Source organism: Diceros bicornis, chromosome 2, assembly GCF_020826845.1.
Source record: "Diceros bicornis minor isolate mBicDic1 chromosome 2, mDicBic1.mat.cur, whole genome shotgun sequence".
NCBI lineage: Eukaryota > Metazoa > Chordata > Mammalia > Perissodactyla > Rhinocerotidae > Diceros > Diceros bicornis.
The window spans coordinates 39895844-39912402 of record NC_080741.1 but is presented as its reverse complement, the minus strand read 5'-3'; the positions used below and the strand labels follow the sequence as shown (position 1 = coordinate 39912402).

The 16559-nt window shown below is 43.3% G+C and overlaps 1 protein-coding gene across 2 annotated transcripts in view; it reads left to right on the top strand.

Moving 5' to 3' along the window:
• The window catches only part of TRANK1 (tetratricopeptide repeat and ankyrin repeat containing 1), a 97998-nt gene that overhangs the window by 62182 nt on the left and 19257 nt on the right, over window positions 1–16559 (top strand). For both annotated transcript variants that reach the window (XM_058554835.1, XM_058554827.1), the window contains 5 exons: window positions 361–3273; window positions 8270–8469; window positions 8772–8909; window positions 13282–13428; window positions 14616–14772. In XM_058554835.1, the coding sequence (XP_058410818.1) occupies window positions 361–3273; window positions 8270–8469; window positions 8772–8909; window positions 13282–13428; window positions 14616–14772 (3555 nt within the window). The remainder of the gene's footprint in view (window positions 1–360; window positions 3274–8269; window positions 8470–8771; window positions 8910–13281; window positions 13429–14615; window positions 14773–16559) is intronic.

Genomic DNA, 16559 nt, shown 5'->3' with positions numbered 1-16559 from the left:
GAATATTATAAGGTTATTTCAGGGTTTCTTAACCTTGGCACTACTGACGTTTGGCCTGGATAATTCTTTGCTGGGGTGGGCTGTCTTGTGCATTGTAGGATGTTTAGCAGCATCCCTGGCCTCCACCCACTAGAAGCCAATAGCACCTCCCAAATTGTAACAATCAAAAATGTTTGCAGACATTGCCAGATGTCCCCTGGGGAGAAAATCGTCCCTGGTTGAGAATCACTAGGTTATCAAATACTTGGGGAAGTTCAGTGTTCTGAGATGCCCCTGGCTGGCATTTCTCTTAGATCCAGGGGTCTCTGTTCCCTGAGAAGAGTGGCTCAGCACTCATGGGGTTTTGTTTGTGTCTTTCAGCTGACGTTGGTTTTAACTTCCTTAGCCACCTGTTGGATCTGTTCTCATCCAACTGCCGTGAATTTTCCTACCTCAATCCCAACGCCCAGGACAGCAATGGGAACACACTGATGCACATCCTCTTCCAGAAGGGCATGATGAAGCGTGTGAAGAAGCTGATAGATCTGCTCGTGAAGTTTGACATCAACTTGAACCTGAAGAACAAAGAAGGCAAAGATGCACGGCACCGGATTAAGAAGAACGATCCTCTGCTCTTGGCCTGGAAAAAAGCTCTAACAGAGAGCAAGCGGAGGAACCGGCAGGACCCTGCTGCTCACCCAAAGCTCCCGAAGGCCGTTGTCCCTGCTCAAACGTCTAACCTGAAGTCCCAGGCTTCATCCAAGTTGGTGCCAGGCAGCATCACTGCCAGAACTCTGCCCAAAGGAGCCGGGGTCCCTGACAGCTTGGAGACTCCTATGGATGCCCAGGTGACAAGGCAGGAGCCTGGAGCTGTCAGGCCTTGCTCTCTGAGAGACCGCCTTGTGCAGGACCTCACAGTTTTGATTCAGCAGGTTGAATTGGATACGTCCCTCCAAGAGGACTGTCCTCAGGACTCCAAGACTCAGGAGACAGGAGCTGGCACAGAAGTGAAGAAAGATGAGGTCCAGCGAGCCCTAGGGGCGGGGGGCTCTGACTATATTGGGGACAACCCTGCCATCCATGAGGCAGGGGAAGGACATGCTCAGACAGGCCTTGGGGCCTCGCAGCTCATTCCTGCTGGTCACAGAGGGAAAGAGGGCAGCGAAGATCAGGACAACTGGAGTGTGCAGGAGGTCGAGGCCTGCATCCAGGACTTCGAGAACATGACATGGGAGATCGAGTGCACTTCGGAAATGCTGAAGAAGCTGTCCAGTAAGGTAATGTCTAAGGTCATGAAGAAGAAAATCATCCTAGCCATCCAGCAGCTGGGGAATGGCGAGTGGACCCAGGGCCTGCAGAAGCGGCTGAAGCACCTGAAAGGAAGCATCCAGCTCTTCGAGGCCAAGCTGGACAAAGGAGCCCGGATGCTGTGGGAGCTTGCCATCGACTTTTCCCCTCGATGCAGCGAGAACCCAGAGAAGATCATCGCCACAGAGCGGAACTCACACTCCATGGAGAAGTCAGGGCAGGTCTACACGGAAATCATCCGGATCTGGGACATTGTCTTAGATCACAGCAAACTGTCGGACTCCATCAGGGCCATCTGCAGCGCCTACAACCGAGGCTTGTCCTGCGTCCTGCGGAAGAAACTGAAGGGTATCAACAAAGGCCAGGTGTCAGCCAACATGAAAATCCAAAATCGGATACCCCGCTGCTATGTGGAGGACACAGAGGCTGAGAAAAGCAGGGAGCACGTGGATCCCGAGTACTTCCCCCCGGCCAGCGCGCTGGAGACAGAATATAACATCATGAAGTTCCACAGCTTCAGCACCAACATGGCCTTCAACATCCTCAATGAAATGACAGCAACGGTGGAGTACCCCTTCCGGGTGGGCGAGCTCGAGTACGCCGTGATCAATCTTAACCCCAGGCCGCTGGAGCCCATCATCCTCATTGGTCGGAGTGGAACCGGGAAGACAACTTGTTGCTTGTACAGGCTGTGGAAGAAATTCCACGTTTACTGGGAAAAAGCCAAGCAAGCGGGAAGCCCACTGCTGGCCAAGCAGATCTGGCGGAAGAGAAGACTGGAAGTGGAAGCTGGAAAGGAGGGTCCAGGTGAGGAGGAAGAGGAGGAGGAGGAGGAGGAGGAGGAGGAAGAGGAAAGTTCCATTGAAGTGGAAACAGGGGACAGCATAGATGGCGATGAGGAGCAGGAGAGTGAAGCCTGTGCAGGGGGGGCCACTGGGGAGCCAGAGGGGCCTGGCCAAACAGCAGAAGTATGTGCCCCGGAACATCCTCACCAGCTGGAGCATTTACATCAGGTCTTCGTGACCAAGAACCATGTCCTGTGCCAGGAGGTGCAGAGGAATTTCATTGAGCTTTCCAAGTCTACCAAGGCCACCAGTCACTACAAACCATTGGAACCTAATGTTCACAAACTCCAGGACTTGAGGGACGAGAACTTTCCTCTGTTTGTCACTTCCAAGCAGCTGCTCCTCTTGCTTGATGCTTCTATGCCCAATCCATTTTTTCTGAGAAATGAAGATGGCAGCTTGAAAAGAACCATCATAGGATGGTCCACGCAGGAAGAGTTAACCATCTTCAACTGGCAGGAGGATGAGGAGGAGGCTGAGGTGGACGGGGACTACAGTGAGGAGGATAAAGCTGCGGAAACGCATGTGAGTGAGAGTGACCCCCGGGTGTATGTGACATTTGAGGTGTTCGCTAATGAAATATGGCCCAAAATGATCAAAGGGAAAACCTCCTACAACCCTGCACTGATTTGGAAAGAAATAAAATCTTTTCTGAAGGGATCTTTTGAGGCCCTCAGCTCCCCCCAGGGAATACTCACGGAAGAAGGGTATAAGAAATTAGGGAGGAAGCGGTCCCCCAATTTCAAAGAAGACCGAAGTGAGATCTACAGTCTCTTTTGCCTGTATCAGCAGATCAGGTCTCAGAAAGGTTATTTTGACGAAGAGGATGTTCTGTACAACCTGTCCCGGAGGCTCTCAAAGCTCAAGGTGCTCCCGTGGTCCATCCATGAGCTCTATGGCGATGAGATTCAGGACTTCACTCAAGCCGAGCTAGCGCTGCTGATGAAATGCATCAATGACCCCAATGCCATGTTCCTCACTGGGGACACAGCCCAGAGCATCATGAAGGGCGTGGCCTTCCGCTTCAGTGATCTGCGCTCTCTGTTCCACTATGCCAGCAAAAACACCCTAGACAAGCAGTGTGCCGTCCGGAAGCCCAAGAAGATCCACCAGCTGTACCAGAATTACAGGTCCCATTCGGGTACGTCTGGGTCTTGGGCTCGCATACAGGGAGGTGGTTGGACCCTGACCTTGAGCTACTTTTGAAGCTGCGGCCTCCCTTTTGTCAGGCTTTTGTAGCTGAAGTAAGGATAGTATTTCAGAGTTTGTTAGTAAATAACACTCATGAACATGAGGTCTTGTGATTTCTGCCACTACTCATTCTTAGGTTGATAATTCAAGCTGTGGTTGAGTGGAAGTGGACCTTTAAGTAATTACATCTTAGGAAGTTTGCCACGACATGAGAACATTTCAGGGGAACATTTAAACTGCGTGAAAACTTTTGTTAAAGCACTTTGGAAGCACCTGCTTGTGCAATGTAAAGTAATACGCCAGTTACAAGTCGTTAATCCTTAAAGCAGCTTTTGTCCCAAGGAGAAGCAAAAAAGTGAGGGGTGGGAGATGGTGGGAGATTACATACACTCAAGTGCTTTTACTGTGTACCTCAGTTGTGCCCCTTCCCTATGCCCGGCATGATGCTAAGCAGTTTACGTATAGTACCTGTGCTTAATCCTCACAGCACCACCACGAGATAGGCATTGTTCCCATTTTACAAAGGAGGAAAGTGAGGCACAGAGGGTTTAAATAACAGGACACCAATGCCAGAATATTTCCTTTATGGTTTATAGAATGCTCACAAATTCACCTTCTGTGTCCTACGTGTGTCCATGAACAATATAGACGATTATTTTACACGTTTAGAAACTTTACTTAATGGGATCATGCCAGACATATCTTTCAACAACTACGTATTTTTACTTAATGTTATGTTTTGGGATTTCTGCGTGTTGATAATGTGGAGCTCTAGTCCATGCATTTCTAACTACTGTTAGTTTTCCATTTTATGACTATACCACAATCTCTTATCCACTTTCCAGCGATGGACATTAGGTTCCTGTCAGTTTTTTACTGTGGCATGCAATCCTGGACTGAACCTTCCTGAGCAAATCTCTTTGGGTCTCTGTTATCTGTTATATCCTCTTGCTTTGCTCTCCTGGTGGGTGTGAAATGGCATCTGCTGTGATTTGAATTTCCATTTTTCTGCAGTGTGGCATCTTTTCACGTGTTTCCTGGCCGTTCTGTATTCTGTGAATTGCCTGCTCTTCTTTGCCTCCTTTTTTAATGAGTTGTTTTTCTCATTGATTTGTTGAGAATTCTCTATGGATTTTGCCTTCACATCCTTTGTTGATTATGTGTATTTTCCCAATTATGTGGATTGTCTTTTAAAGGTATACAATTAAGGGTGCTCTTTAGTAGGTGGATACTTTAAATTTTAACTTATGAATCTTTTCTTTTAAGATTTGCTTTCTCGTGTCTTAAGAAATTCTTCCGATCTGGAGTTATTAAGATATTCTCCTATATAGTCTTCTGATGGTTTTAAATTTTGCTTTTTCTATTTAGGCACATATTTAAATTTGGGTAAATTTAATTAATTAAATTTAATCTGTCTAAAATATATATGTGGTGTGACATGTCTTTATTGGAATAACCCTTCTGTGATCTAATTTTACTTTTTTCCCTGTGGATAATCAGTTGTGCTGCCGCCATTTACTCATAGTCCATCCTTTCCTCTGATTTGTAAAGCTGCTTTTTTCATAAATCTGTAAGTCTCTTTTTGGGCTCACTATTTTATTTGATTTGTCTTATTTGTCTCTTCTTGTGCTATATTCACGTATTTATGATAGTTATCAAACTTCAACAAGAACTCTTTGAAATCTCAGTTGGAATTCCATTGAATTTGTCGCTCTTTGGGAAGAATTCACATCTTTACATTATTGGGATTTCTGAACTGTGACGTTGGTATGTTTCTTTATTCAGGTCTTCTTTTACTGCCTTCAATACTGTTTTCTAATTTTCCCCAGACATTTTATTCAGCTGTTAGATTTGTCCTAGGGACCTTATACTTTTTGTTAGCATCATGGCTGCCCTTTTTTTCTTTTTTTACATCTTCTAATCAGTTATTACTGGTGTGGAGGAATGCTGTTGGTTCTTGTATGTTGATCTGGTATCTAACAATCTTGCTGAACATTCTAACTTTTAGATTTTGGCATTTTTCTGCAGATAAGGGCAGTTTTTAATCTTCTTTCCTATACTTTTCATTTCTTTTTCCTGTCATATTTCATTGGTTATGACCTTAAATAGAAGTGATAACAGGCATCTGTGTGTTATTTCTGAAATTAATGTGAATATTTCTAACATTTTACCATTTAAGTCTGATGTTTATTGTAGGTTTTTAATTGATGCTCTTTTTTAAGATGCATTTCAGGCAGGATATGGTTTGGTGGAACGAGAAAACACATACATACCACACACACATATACATACATATATATTCATACACTCATATGAACACATACACATTTATACAGATACGTATACATACACACTCATACACATGCACACACGCACATTTATACAGATACATACACATACACACTCATACACTTACACACACACACATAAAATTAGATTAAAGTTCTGAATTGTTTAGCCAAGGAATCAGAAAATGATTAGAAGCCAAATGGGCTCCCAGAATGTAGCATTACACCAAACAACTCAGCCCAGCTTTCTGGGGCTCTCGAAGTCCTCACTAATGCTGCCTGTGAATCAGAAGATCTTGCTGGTTCTAAGCAGCTCAACTTCTTGTTCTTCCATGGTCTTATACCTGGGACTTGTGCTTTGTGAGAAGAACTGGTGCAAAGTAATTTATACTCTTAAAAGGAAATATTAGCCCATCTCTTCCTTCATCCATTCAGGAGACATTTAGAGCTTCTACGCTGCCTGGCACTATGTGGGGGCTGGGTGACCCAGATACATAGCTCACGTTTCTCTGTCCTCAGAGAGTGGCTCTCATGGCACTCCCTTTTCTTCCATTGTTGGATCCAGTACAGAGGATTTGGCATGAGGAGTTGAATGAGCCCCTCATTCTGATGTATACCCCTGGTTTAGCACCACTGATCTGGGGCCAGCAGCCTTTTTGATCAGCAAGACAGAACATGGCAAAGGGAGTTATTCCTGTGAACAGATTATTATGTTTTTCGCTAAGTAACCCATTCAGATGGTTACTACATAAATCCCATCTCCCACCTCCTCTCTTGAGATAGAGGGAAAACTGTGTGTATATGTTTCTGTATATATAACCAGAAAAAACCCAAATAATATGTACTAGATTTTAGAAACTTTAGAATATGTACTAGATTTTAGAGACTTTAGAAAACACATAAAAAAAATTACAAACTTACAAGCATAAAGCTGCTCACTACTAGCATTTTGTTTCGTTTCCTTATGATCTTTTTTCTTTATATACATTATATGTGTTTATCATACATATGTATTTATTGATTATGTAGTGAATATATACTATGCTTAGTGAACATTTTCCCCTATCTTTTAATCTTTTTTTAAATTGAGATTCATCTGTTTAATTTTTTAACATTTTTATATTAACATTTTAAACATTCATCTGTTTAAAATGTGCAATTTAGTGGTTTTTTTAATATTTTCACAAGGTTATGCAACCATTACCATTATCTAATTGCAGAACATTTTCATCACCCCAAAAAGAAACCTCATAACCATTAGCAGTCGCTCCTCATCCTCTCTCCCTCTCCCCACTGGGAACTACTAATCTTTCTGTCTCTGTGGATTTGCCTATTCTGGACATTTCATGTAAATAGAATCCTACAATATGTGGCCTTTTGTATCTGGCTTCTTTCATTTAGCTTAATGTTTTCAAGGCTCATCCATGTTGTAGCGTGTATCAGTACTTCATTCCTTATAATGGCACAACTGTCTTTTATTCTTTGAGTATGTTCATATAAAAATTATTTACCTTGTTCCCTAGAAGGACATTAAGTGGATTCCAGTTTTTCACTGCAATCAACACTTTTGTGCCCTTTTCTGATTCTCCCATTAACGTAAATCTCTGGCCCTTGTCAGCTCTTAATGGGGAGGGAACCACAGCAGCAGCTGATTTGCTTAGATTCAGCAGTTTCCACCTGTGCTCGTGATTTATATTGTATACTTTTAATAATAGTAGTATTGGATAGTAAGATTTCCCTTTACTATTTGGTAAGAGCAATGGGGACACGTATGCCAATTTCATGGGGTTCTACCAAGAAGATAGTATTCTCTCTGGTCTTAGGCAAAGGGCAGGTGGCCCCTAAGAATAGTGGAGAATCCAACTGTGTTCAATCCAACTTCAAATCCTGTCACTTGGAGGTGTTTACTAACTTTTCGGACCTCAGCGTCCCTGTTTGTAAAAGCGAGATTGTCTGGTCTGTCTCACTGGGCTGTTGTGAGGATTAAATGGGATGATTTTTATGCAGATCCCTGTTATATGGTAGTATTCAGTCAGCATCACTGTCAGTGTTACTTCAGAGCTGAGACAAAAATGGGACTCAGGGAGAAAGCTCTTTGGAAAATCATTTCTCTGGCTCTAACAATTTTTCTTAGTATAGTCCTCTCTCAGCTGGGTATAAACCTGATGGAAAAGGGCAATGGAGGCTGTGGTTGCTGCCCCCAGCTAACATCCAGCACTGCTGTTACCATGTTACCATGGTAACACTGTCTCCAGTGCTCTAATCTCAGTGAGAGGGGAGAGGATAATTCTTATTTCGTTACCATCTATACTAGCCCCTTCTATTAGCATTATAACAGCTCTAATTGTTTGGATTATATTTCTGCCTTGACTCTAGGAGGTAATTTTCTCTAATATAAGTATAGGTTGGGAATGAGATCCTACAAAAACCTTAGCACAACAACACATCTCTGCCTTCATCCACTGGACCCAGAGTAATATGGCTCAGAGCCCAAGTGGTAATCCAATGGGAACTGGAAATTGGCTTGCAATTGTATGTACTATCAGGGCCAATACTACTTCTCAGGAAAAAAACAACCAAAATAAAAAAACAAACCCCCAAAACCCAGGCATGTTGTCATGCTGTGCAATATCTGATGTGTTTTCTGTTTTATCCCAGGAATCCTCAGTCTGGCATCTGGAGTGGTAGATTTACTTCAGTTCTATTTCCCAGAATCTTTTGACCGCCTTCCAAGAGATTCTGGCCTCTTTGGTGGTCCCAAACCAACTGTCCTGGAGTCTTGTAGTGTAAGCGACTTGGCAATTTTGCTTCGAGGGAACAAAAGGAAAACCCAGCCCATTGAATTTGGAGCCCACCAGGTGAGCTTCTTGGGATTGTGTGTTTTGAAGGCAGTTTGCAATTGAAAAAAGGTTTGAGATGCTGAATTATTCCACAAGGTAGAAGTCAATAGCCCCTATCCCAGAATGGGTAAGTTTCAGAGATGGGTGAGTGAGTGATTGTTGTTAGTATTTCCACTAGCCTGGCTGACCAAGTCTCTGCTGACTGCTTCTCTTTAAAGACGTTATATGCCTCCCATAGAAATAGACTGAGTTTACCAGATTTCTCTTTGTGGAATTTGATGTTTTTTTCTCTGTCTCTCTCCTTTTTTTTTTTTTTCCAGGTAATCCTTGTAGCCAATGAAACGGCAAAGGAGAAAATTCCAGAAGAGCTGGGGTTAGCACTTGTGCTAACAGTTTATGAAGCAAAAGGCTTAGAATTTGATGATGTCCTCCTTTACAACTTTTTTACTGATTCTGAGGTATGTCATACTGAATTCTTTTCACACAACACATGTATTACGTATGAGCTACACTTCCACTCCAGGAGAGAAAATTTGGGGTTGAGTAGAGAAGAGTTTGTCACTGGTGCCTGTTTCTGTTTTGGAGTATCATCCATTTGGTGTGGGGCTTTGCGTGTTTGGATGTGGGTTTTGGCAATGGCTGTGGATTGTTTCATAGTATGTCATGGGCTGGTTCTCCCTGTGCCCCACCCTTCCATGCTCTCTTGTATTCATCTCTTCTCAATGCTTGGTACCTGAGTGCCAGCTTCCGGGTTTCACTAGCTGCTGTTATCCTTGACTCCCAAGGATGCTCAAGTTGGAGCAAGCTCTAAGGAGATCCTTACAAATGAAGGCAAGGTTAGCAGTGTCCACCCTATGAGCACAGAACTGGGCAAGGTCATTCATAGAAAGAGACAACTCCAGGAAGACAAATGAGGCTTGGTTCCTGCCCACTGGATCAGGTAATGCGGGGGACGAGAACAGCTGCCCTGCCTGGGAGCTCCCTTCTGGCATAGCTTCACCACCACTGCTTGCCGCTCTTGCAGCTGGTGGCGGTAAAAGAGTCCCCAGATTGACCCCCAGTGACCTCTGTGCCAGCCCATTGCTTTGACTTGGCCCCTGAGTCCTTGTGATGGTCTTTCTTCCCAAGCTCAGTGCATTATGGATAGAGCTACCAATTCAAGGCCATTGACCTTGGTTTTCTAGCCACTGGTTTCTCTTCACCACCGTCTTTTGGTGGGGGCTCAGACTGGCTGCTGACTGCATTGTGGGGTCTCCTTTGGGGACTTAGCTGGCTGTGTCCTGATCCCTGTTGCAGACTTCCCACTGTAAATGGTGCATGCTTGAAGGAGCTGTTTTTCATACCCAAGTCAGGAGCACTGTTAGCGTTAACACCTTAAAATCTGCCCCAGAACTGACCCTTTAAATGGAGTCCTTATTTTTTCTTTCTGGTCTTTTTTATTTTTTTTTTATTTTTAAATGTCACATTTGCCTTGATAATACCTATGACTAATACTACTATGGGTGCTTTATAGTTTATAAAGTACTTTTTGAATGTATTGTCTCACCGCATAATCCACCAGCCCTCTTGGGTTGTGTGTATTTTGATTACCCTCATTCTATAGATAAAGCCAAGGGTCATGGAAATTGAGTATATTGCCCACAGTGCTAATATAGGTGGCAGAGCCCAGAGATGAACTCTGATGCTCTGAGTTCTAAATCTCATAAACTTTCCACTGTACGCTCTTCCTTTTAAAGCCCCGCATGCAAATTGACTTCCAGAAGCTTCCACAATGAGTATTTCATTGCCACACCTTAAGTGCATTCCTTTTCTATTGACTTTTGCTGGTAAAATCAGATGTACTCTCAGTAACCCTGGAACCATTTTTAATCTCTGAGGACTAACTTTTTTTTCTCATAATACATCCATTGGTCATGGTTGGACTGAGACTCTCCTAAAAGAGGAAAGGGTAAGACTTTGTTATTCCTGTCCTTTATTAAGTGCCAGTTGTATGCTTGTGCTAGTAAGAAGCTCAAGGAGCTCTGGACTTATGGATCATAACTTGTGGTTGACTCTGTGAAAGAAAAACCCAGTTATTCTGTCTAACCTTGACCCTGGAAATGACAAAGGTGTGGATATTTTGACCCTATGCCCTCTCCAATGACTCAGTGAGTTGCACAAAATTAAAACAATCACAAATTGAATCTTTTGGTAACATTCACTTCATCCTATGTACACAATAAGACTTCTAAAAAGACTTATGATGTTGTGCTTCCCAATTACCAGGGAATGTAATTATGCATTCACTGGGACAAAGTATACCCTCGTTTTATCATTTACAACCACAAGACCAAAAAGTGTCAGCAAGTGAGAGGAAATGCTTTAATCAGAGAGGAAAGACACAGATCACATAAGTCCCCAGTCACCTGTGGTCTGGCTGCTCATGTGGGGTTTCTTTCAGGGTGACTGGCAGAAGGCTGCTCAATAGTAATTGCTGTTTGACGTGGGGGAACTGTGGCGAGCTCCTCTCTCCATCTCTTGCCTCTTCTTCCACCCCATTTATGTTCTAGCAGGTACTCTCTTTGTGTGCGTGTGTGTGCGCCTGTGTGCGTGCATGCGTGTGTGTGTGTGTGTGTGTGTGTGTAGGGGAGTTCTCGTTGCTTTGGTTTGTGATTCTTTTCTCCGGAGGATTTATTGTTACCTGTTCAACCACATGGTCACCAGGGCCATCTTCTGAGATGGGGAAGGAGCCAAGAAATGGTTATACCAAGTCCTTCTCTTATAGGATTTTGCCTCCTTTTGGAGAGAGGGGCAGTCATTCTCCCAGTCACCCCTAAACTCTCCTCCTCTGGGGACTCTCCTGCCCCAGTGGGGAGTCCTTTCCTTCACATCGTTTGTGAATAGTACAGGAGGGACTTTGAAAACCCTCCTGGGTTTTTATGGGTTGCTCTAACTTAGATAACACGCCCCACAAAGGTAGGCTTCCTAGCAGAATCCAAGCCCTTTTCCTTCACAATTATTAATTCCAGTAGAAGACGCTGGAGAACTTTTAAATACGTCTTCCTTTATTGCCCAAAGTACTGCAGGCCTATATTCTTGCCACAAATACATGTTCTCACTCCTAAAAGTCTCTGTCTTGAAAGTAAAATGTGTTTTGTTCATGGAAACATGTTAGTCATGTGTGTGCCATATGAGCAGCTTTTGCTTCTCATTCAGCAGTTTTGAAATACATTGTACTTCCCTAGCCCTTCCAAGGCCAGCCGGTCTGCACCTCTGCCGTCTGCCAGGAGAGCCTCTCATATGTCAAACACTTGTGTCTTTGCCTGCTTTCCTTGGCAAACAATTCAGCTGCGTAAACAGCTTTAGAAAGAGGACAGTCATAAATATGTCCTGAAGATTTGTTTTAACTTCCAGTTACTTAAATGTTTACATGATTCACATCTCTTTTCAGAACATGATGATTAATTCCATAATTGGTTAGTAGCATAACCATTTTTATTTACTAGATAGTGTTTAAAGCATTTAACCTAATATTTATATGGTTTAAGTTATGGAGTAACTTCAAGGAGGTCATGACTGTATTCACTCCATGTTTTCATCATCCTTGAAAAGATACATAAGTGGCAAGTAGCCTATTTTATAAATCAAAAGGTAAAGGCTAGGAGAGTTGAATGCCCACTCTCAAGACACAGTGCGTCTGAAATCTGAAATTTCATAGGAATTCTGGGCTCTAAATAGTGCTTGTATCTGGGCACTTTGGCTTCACTGGGGTGTGCAAACCATGACCTGGGGGCCAAATCCAGCTCATTGCCTACTTTTGTATGGCCCGTGGGTTAAGAATGGTTTTTATGTTTTTAAATGGTTAAAAACAATCAAAAGGAAAATAATATTCCATGGCACATGAAAATTATATGAAATTCAATTTCAGTGTCAAAAAATAATGTTTTATTGGAACACACACTGCCCATTCATTTACATATTGATTATGGCTGCTTTTGCTCTATAATAGCAGAGTTGAGTAGTTGTGAGAGAGACTGCATAGCCCACAAAGCCAAAAATACTTATTTTCTGCCCCTTTAGAGAAGAAATTTGCTGACCCCTGATGTACACAGGCACCATGGTTTTGTGGTTTGAGTTCGGGTAAAGAGAAAAATGGTTAAAATATCAACTATTTATCAAGCATTGCATTAGACACTTGACATTGATTATCTCCTTTTATTTTCCCCACAAACTTGGGTAGTTCTATCATCCCCATTTTACAGTGCAGGAAAATGAGACCTAGAAGAGACAAACAATTTGTCCAAGGTCACATAGCTAATAAGTGGAAGAACTAAGATGTAAATTTGTTCTGTCTGACCTTGGTTTACCTTGCACAGTGTACCCCACACCTCCTAAATTTTCCATCCTTGGTTGAATAATTTAGTTAGAAAGATTTGTCACATGTGTCTTAATGGCTAGCCCTAAGTGGCATTTCTTAAACACGTTATGAAACGGGGTGAGAACGCTGAATTCCCTTCTCCGTACTGCTTGTCGCAAGTCTTTCAAGCAGAAGAGCTTCTGGGCCCTTCACCTTCCTCCTGGAAGTGAGCGCACATGTGCCAGGCTTCTCAGCTGTCTTGGCCACATGTCCGGGGGAGTTTTCGTGGTAGTTTCCCTGATCCTTGCCTGCGCAACCTGAGCCCCCACCCCCAACTCTGAGGCCATGGGATGGCCCCATCCTCACAGCTGGGGCTGAAGGCCTGACCCCCAGGCCAGGAAAAGGGGGGCTCAATTCTCCATGAGGCCCAGGGAGGCTGTGTGTACAGTTCAAAAGTGTATTCTGTTGGTCTTTAATTTGTCATTGTTGTTCAGGCCTACAAGGAATGGAAGATCATTTCCTCATTTACACCTTCATCATCTGACTCCAGAAAGGAAAACCAGCCACTGATTGAAGTGCCCCTGGAAAACCCCAGCTCCTCGGAGGGTCGGCCTCTTGCAGTGAATCCAGAAATGCACAAGGTGATTTCCCGCTGTTTGTCCACAGGCTTATTTGACAGGGTGCCAGTAAACAAGGCTTGGACGAGAAGATGAGATTAAAGATGGAGCCTTGTACTTGGCTGGTTTTCCTGTGCATCAGCATTGGAGAGGAGGATGGGAAAGGGAGTGGCAGAAATCTCAGTGTTGGCCAGCTCCCTTTTCTCAGCAGAGAGCTAGGCTTGATGGGTGAGCCACTGCCTGAAAGTAGAAGCGGGAGGGTTGTACCTTCTATTCACCTCTGGAACTCAGCTCTATTCAGAAATTTTGACATTGCTGACGAGGAACTCACAAGTGAAGTCCAGGACTACAGTTAGTGGAGACTGTTGTATACCAGCCTTGACCATTGAGGGACCTGGTTTCCCTTTCCTTTCGTATCCCAGCTACGTCACTAAGAAGGAGGCCAAAGCTAAGAAGTTCTGCAGAGTTCTTAACTGAGGGAGGTTGATGGGGGCCTCAAGAGGTGAGGGCAACATCATGGGAAATTGAACCAGCAAAACCAAAGACTTTGGGAGAAACTACTGTCCTAGTTTTATGTCTCATACAAAGTATAAAACAAATAAACAGAATAGCAGTTATCAGGTTATTTCTGTAAATGCCTAGAAGGTTCCACAGATATAGAAGTTAAATCATTGCCAACCTCTAGGTAGCCACAAATTGGTTGTTATTTTGAAATGTACATTATTTAATCAAGTAGGTCCTCCCCATGTCCAAGTCCTATCCCCTTATACCCACAGTCCTCAGTCATGGAGGAGGTCATGAGTAATTCAGTACTAATGATAGTTATAATAGAAGCGTATGAGTGGTTGAATTTTTAAAAATAAGTTACAGTAATTGTGTAAGATGTAACCATTAGGATAAAGTGAGTGAAAGGTGCATGGGACCTCTGTGAACTATGTTTGTAACTTCCTATGAATCTATAATTATTTCAAAATATAAAATGACAGCAGATTCAAGGGCGGTCCTATACTAATGGTGTGCTCCCTTGTTAGAGATTTGCTTGTCTGTGCTGTGGCCACTCTGAGCTCCTCATGTCCTGCTCACACCTGTGCTATAACTTCTCTAAAATTTACTTTTTGTATTTCTCCAAAATCAGAGTAAGCCCGTTGAAGTATATCACGTTGTAGGTATAGACAAAAGACTCATCGTCTTGTCCTCAATCTTGTCTTTAGCTCCTCAATGGAGAGCTGAAGCAGCTGTACACTGCCATCACACGGGCTCGGGTCAACCTCTGGATCTTTGACGAAAACCCGGAGAAGCGGGCTCCTGCTTTCAAATATTTCATTAGACGAAATTTTGTGCAAGTTGTGAAGACAGATGAAAATAAAGGTAAGATCTCATTAAAATATTCTCGCTGTTGGATAGGAAGCATGTCACCCTCAGCTGTTCTTATGGTCGGTTACAAATGGTATAGTTTTTTGAAAGCACTTTCTTTCCTTTCCGCATTCTTCTGAGAGATGCGAGTTCGTATTTATTGCTAAGGTGTGTGGGAAAGTGGTTGTAATGGGATTGGGAGAGTTAACTCCTTCAGGCAAGATCTTTTATTTGTCCTTTAAAAGTGGTGGTCATGGGCAAGAGTTAGAGGAAATAGGCTCTGTTGGGAGGATACAAATTGCTGTGGGCTTTTGGACAGCTGATTGGCAATATCTGTCAAAATAAAGAATGCTCAGACCTTTTGACACAGTAATTCCACTTCTAGAAATCTATCCTAGAAATATTCTTGTATAAAATCTCAAAGATACATGCATAAGAGTGTTCTTCACAGCCCTGTTTATAATTATAAGAAACTAAAAACGACCTAAGTAGCCACCAATGGGAAACTGTTTATAGTGGCTCCTCTGCTGGAACTGGTGGGCGTGGGGCTGTTGAGTAGATATGGACACCTTTTACTTTCCACCTTTAGACCCTTCTGTGCTGTTTGCAGTGTTTTAAGAAAAACCATTATCATGTATTGTTTTCATAATTTATGAGACTAGTTAATTAAAAAATAGAGTAGAGGTCTCCTGATAGGATAACTAGGAGAGAAATAATCAGCTCTTCATGAAGGAGAAAATTGTTGTCTTTCTTGTGGGTTAGCTGTTGAGTCGGCTCCTCCAGGCCATGGTTAATTTCTGTAAGGACAAGGGACAGCTCAGGGCCAGGCTGCTGTACAGAGGTCTGCTGGTTTCCTGGGCATTTCACAGCCAGTTTTATGGAGGCTATTTCTGGTTACAGCCAATTGCTCCAATGGGGACCAGGATTAGATGTTCTATTCCTGCTACCTGACTGTTGTGGTGTAATGGGAAAAGTCCAAGGCTGGGAGTTAACCTAGCTTCTCATTAGAACTTTCCACCTGTGTAGCCACATGACCCTGTTCAGGTCCCACTTTCTCTCCCGAGCCTTCACTTTCTCAACTAAAAGGAAAACGCGTGGGTTGGCCTACTGTGGTCGTTCTTAATCTTTCCTGCAGCTCATACTCCTTTTATTCTCAAAATATATTCTTAGATCATCAAGACAGGCAATTTTTTTTAATTTAAAAATTCAAAATGAAAAATAATTACAATTTATTTAATGTTTTGGTAGCATTAAAAGTGTAAGAAAAGTATAGTCTTAATTGTGTTACAGGTTGCTCATGGGTAAAGTCTTTGAGAACATCTGTTTCTGCTGTGCAAGGGAGCTTGGGATGAGTGTAGTGACTACGCAGTTTGAGTTTCTTCAACGTGGTGCTGGTAGAGTTCACTGGCCTTATGCGGAGATACTGTGGGACTTTGCTATGAGAATAAAATGTCACCAGGGCACTGATAGTGCACACAGAGTCAGGACAAGACACTGCGAAGTCATCTTTGCACACAGTGCTGGAGGGCATGACAGAGGGCCAGCAGGGAGGGGTCAACGTGTGTTTTTGCACCTTCTAAACAAAGCTGGCACATCTGCCCTGCTCCCCTGATTGATATCCATTGGCCTGAGTATCTCTGACCTTTTCAGATCTGGCTGTCAGCATTGTCCTGGTAGTCACTGTCTTTTGTGTGCTTGATGAAGCTGTGGCTCAGACCTGCAGGGAGTGTTGCCCACTGCTGGTGATGCTCAGGGGGCCACTGAGCGGGGTGGTGATACAGTCGCCAGCAGACTAGTGAGGA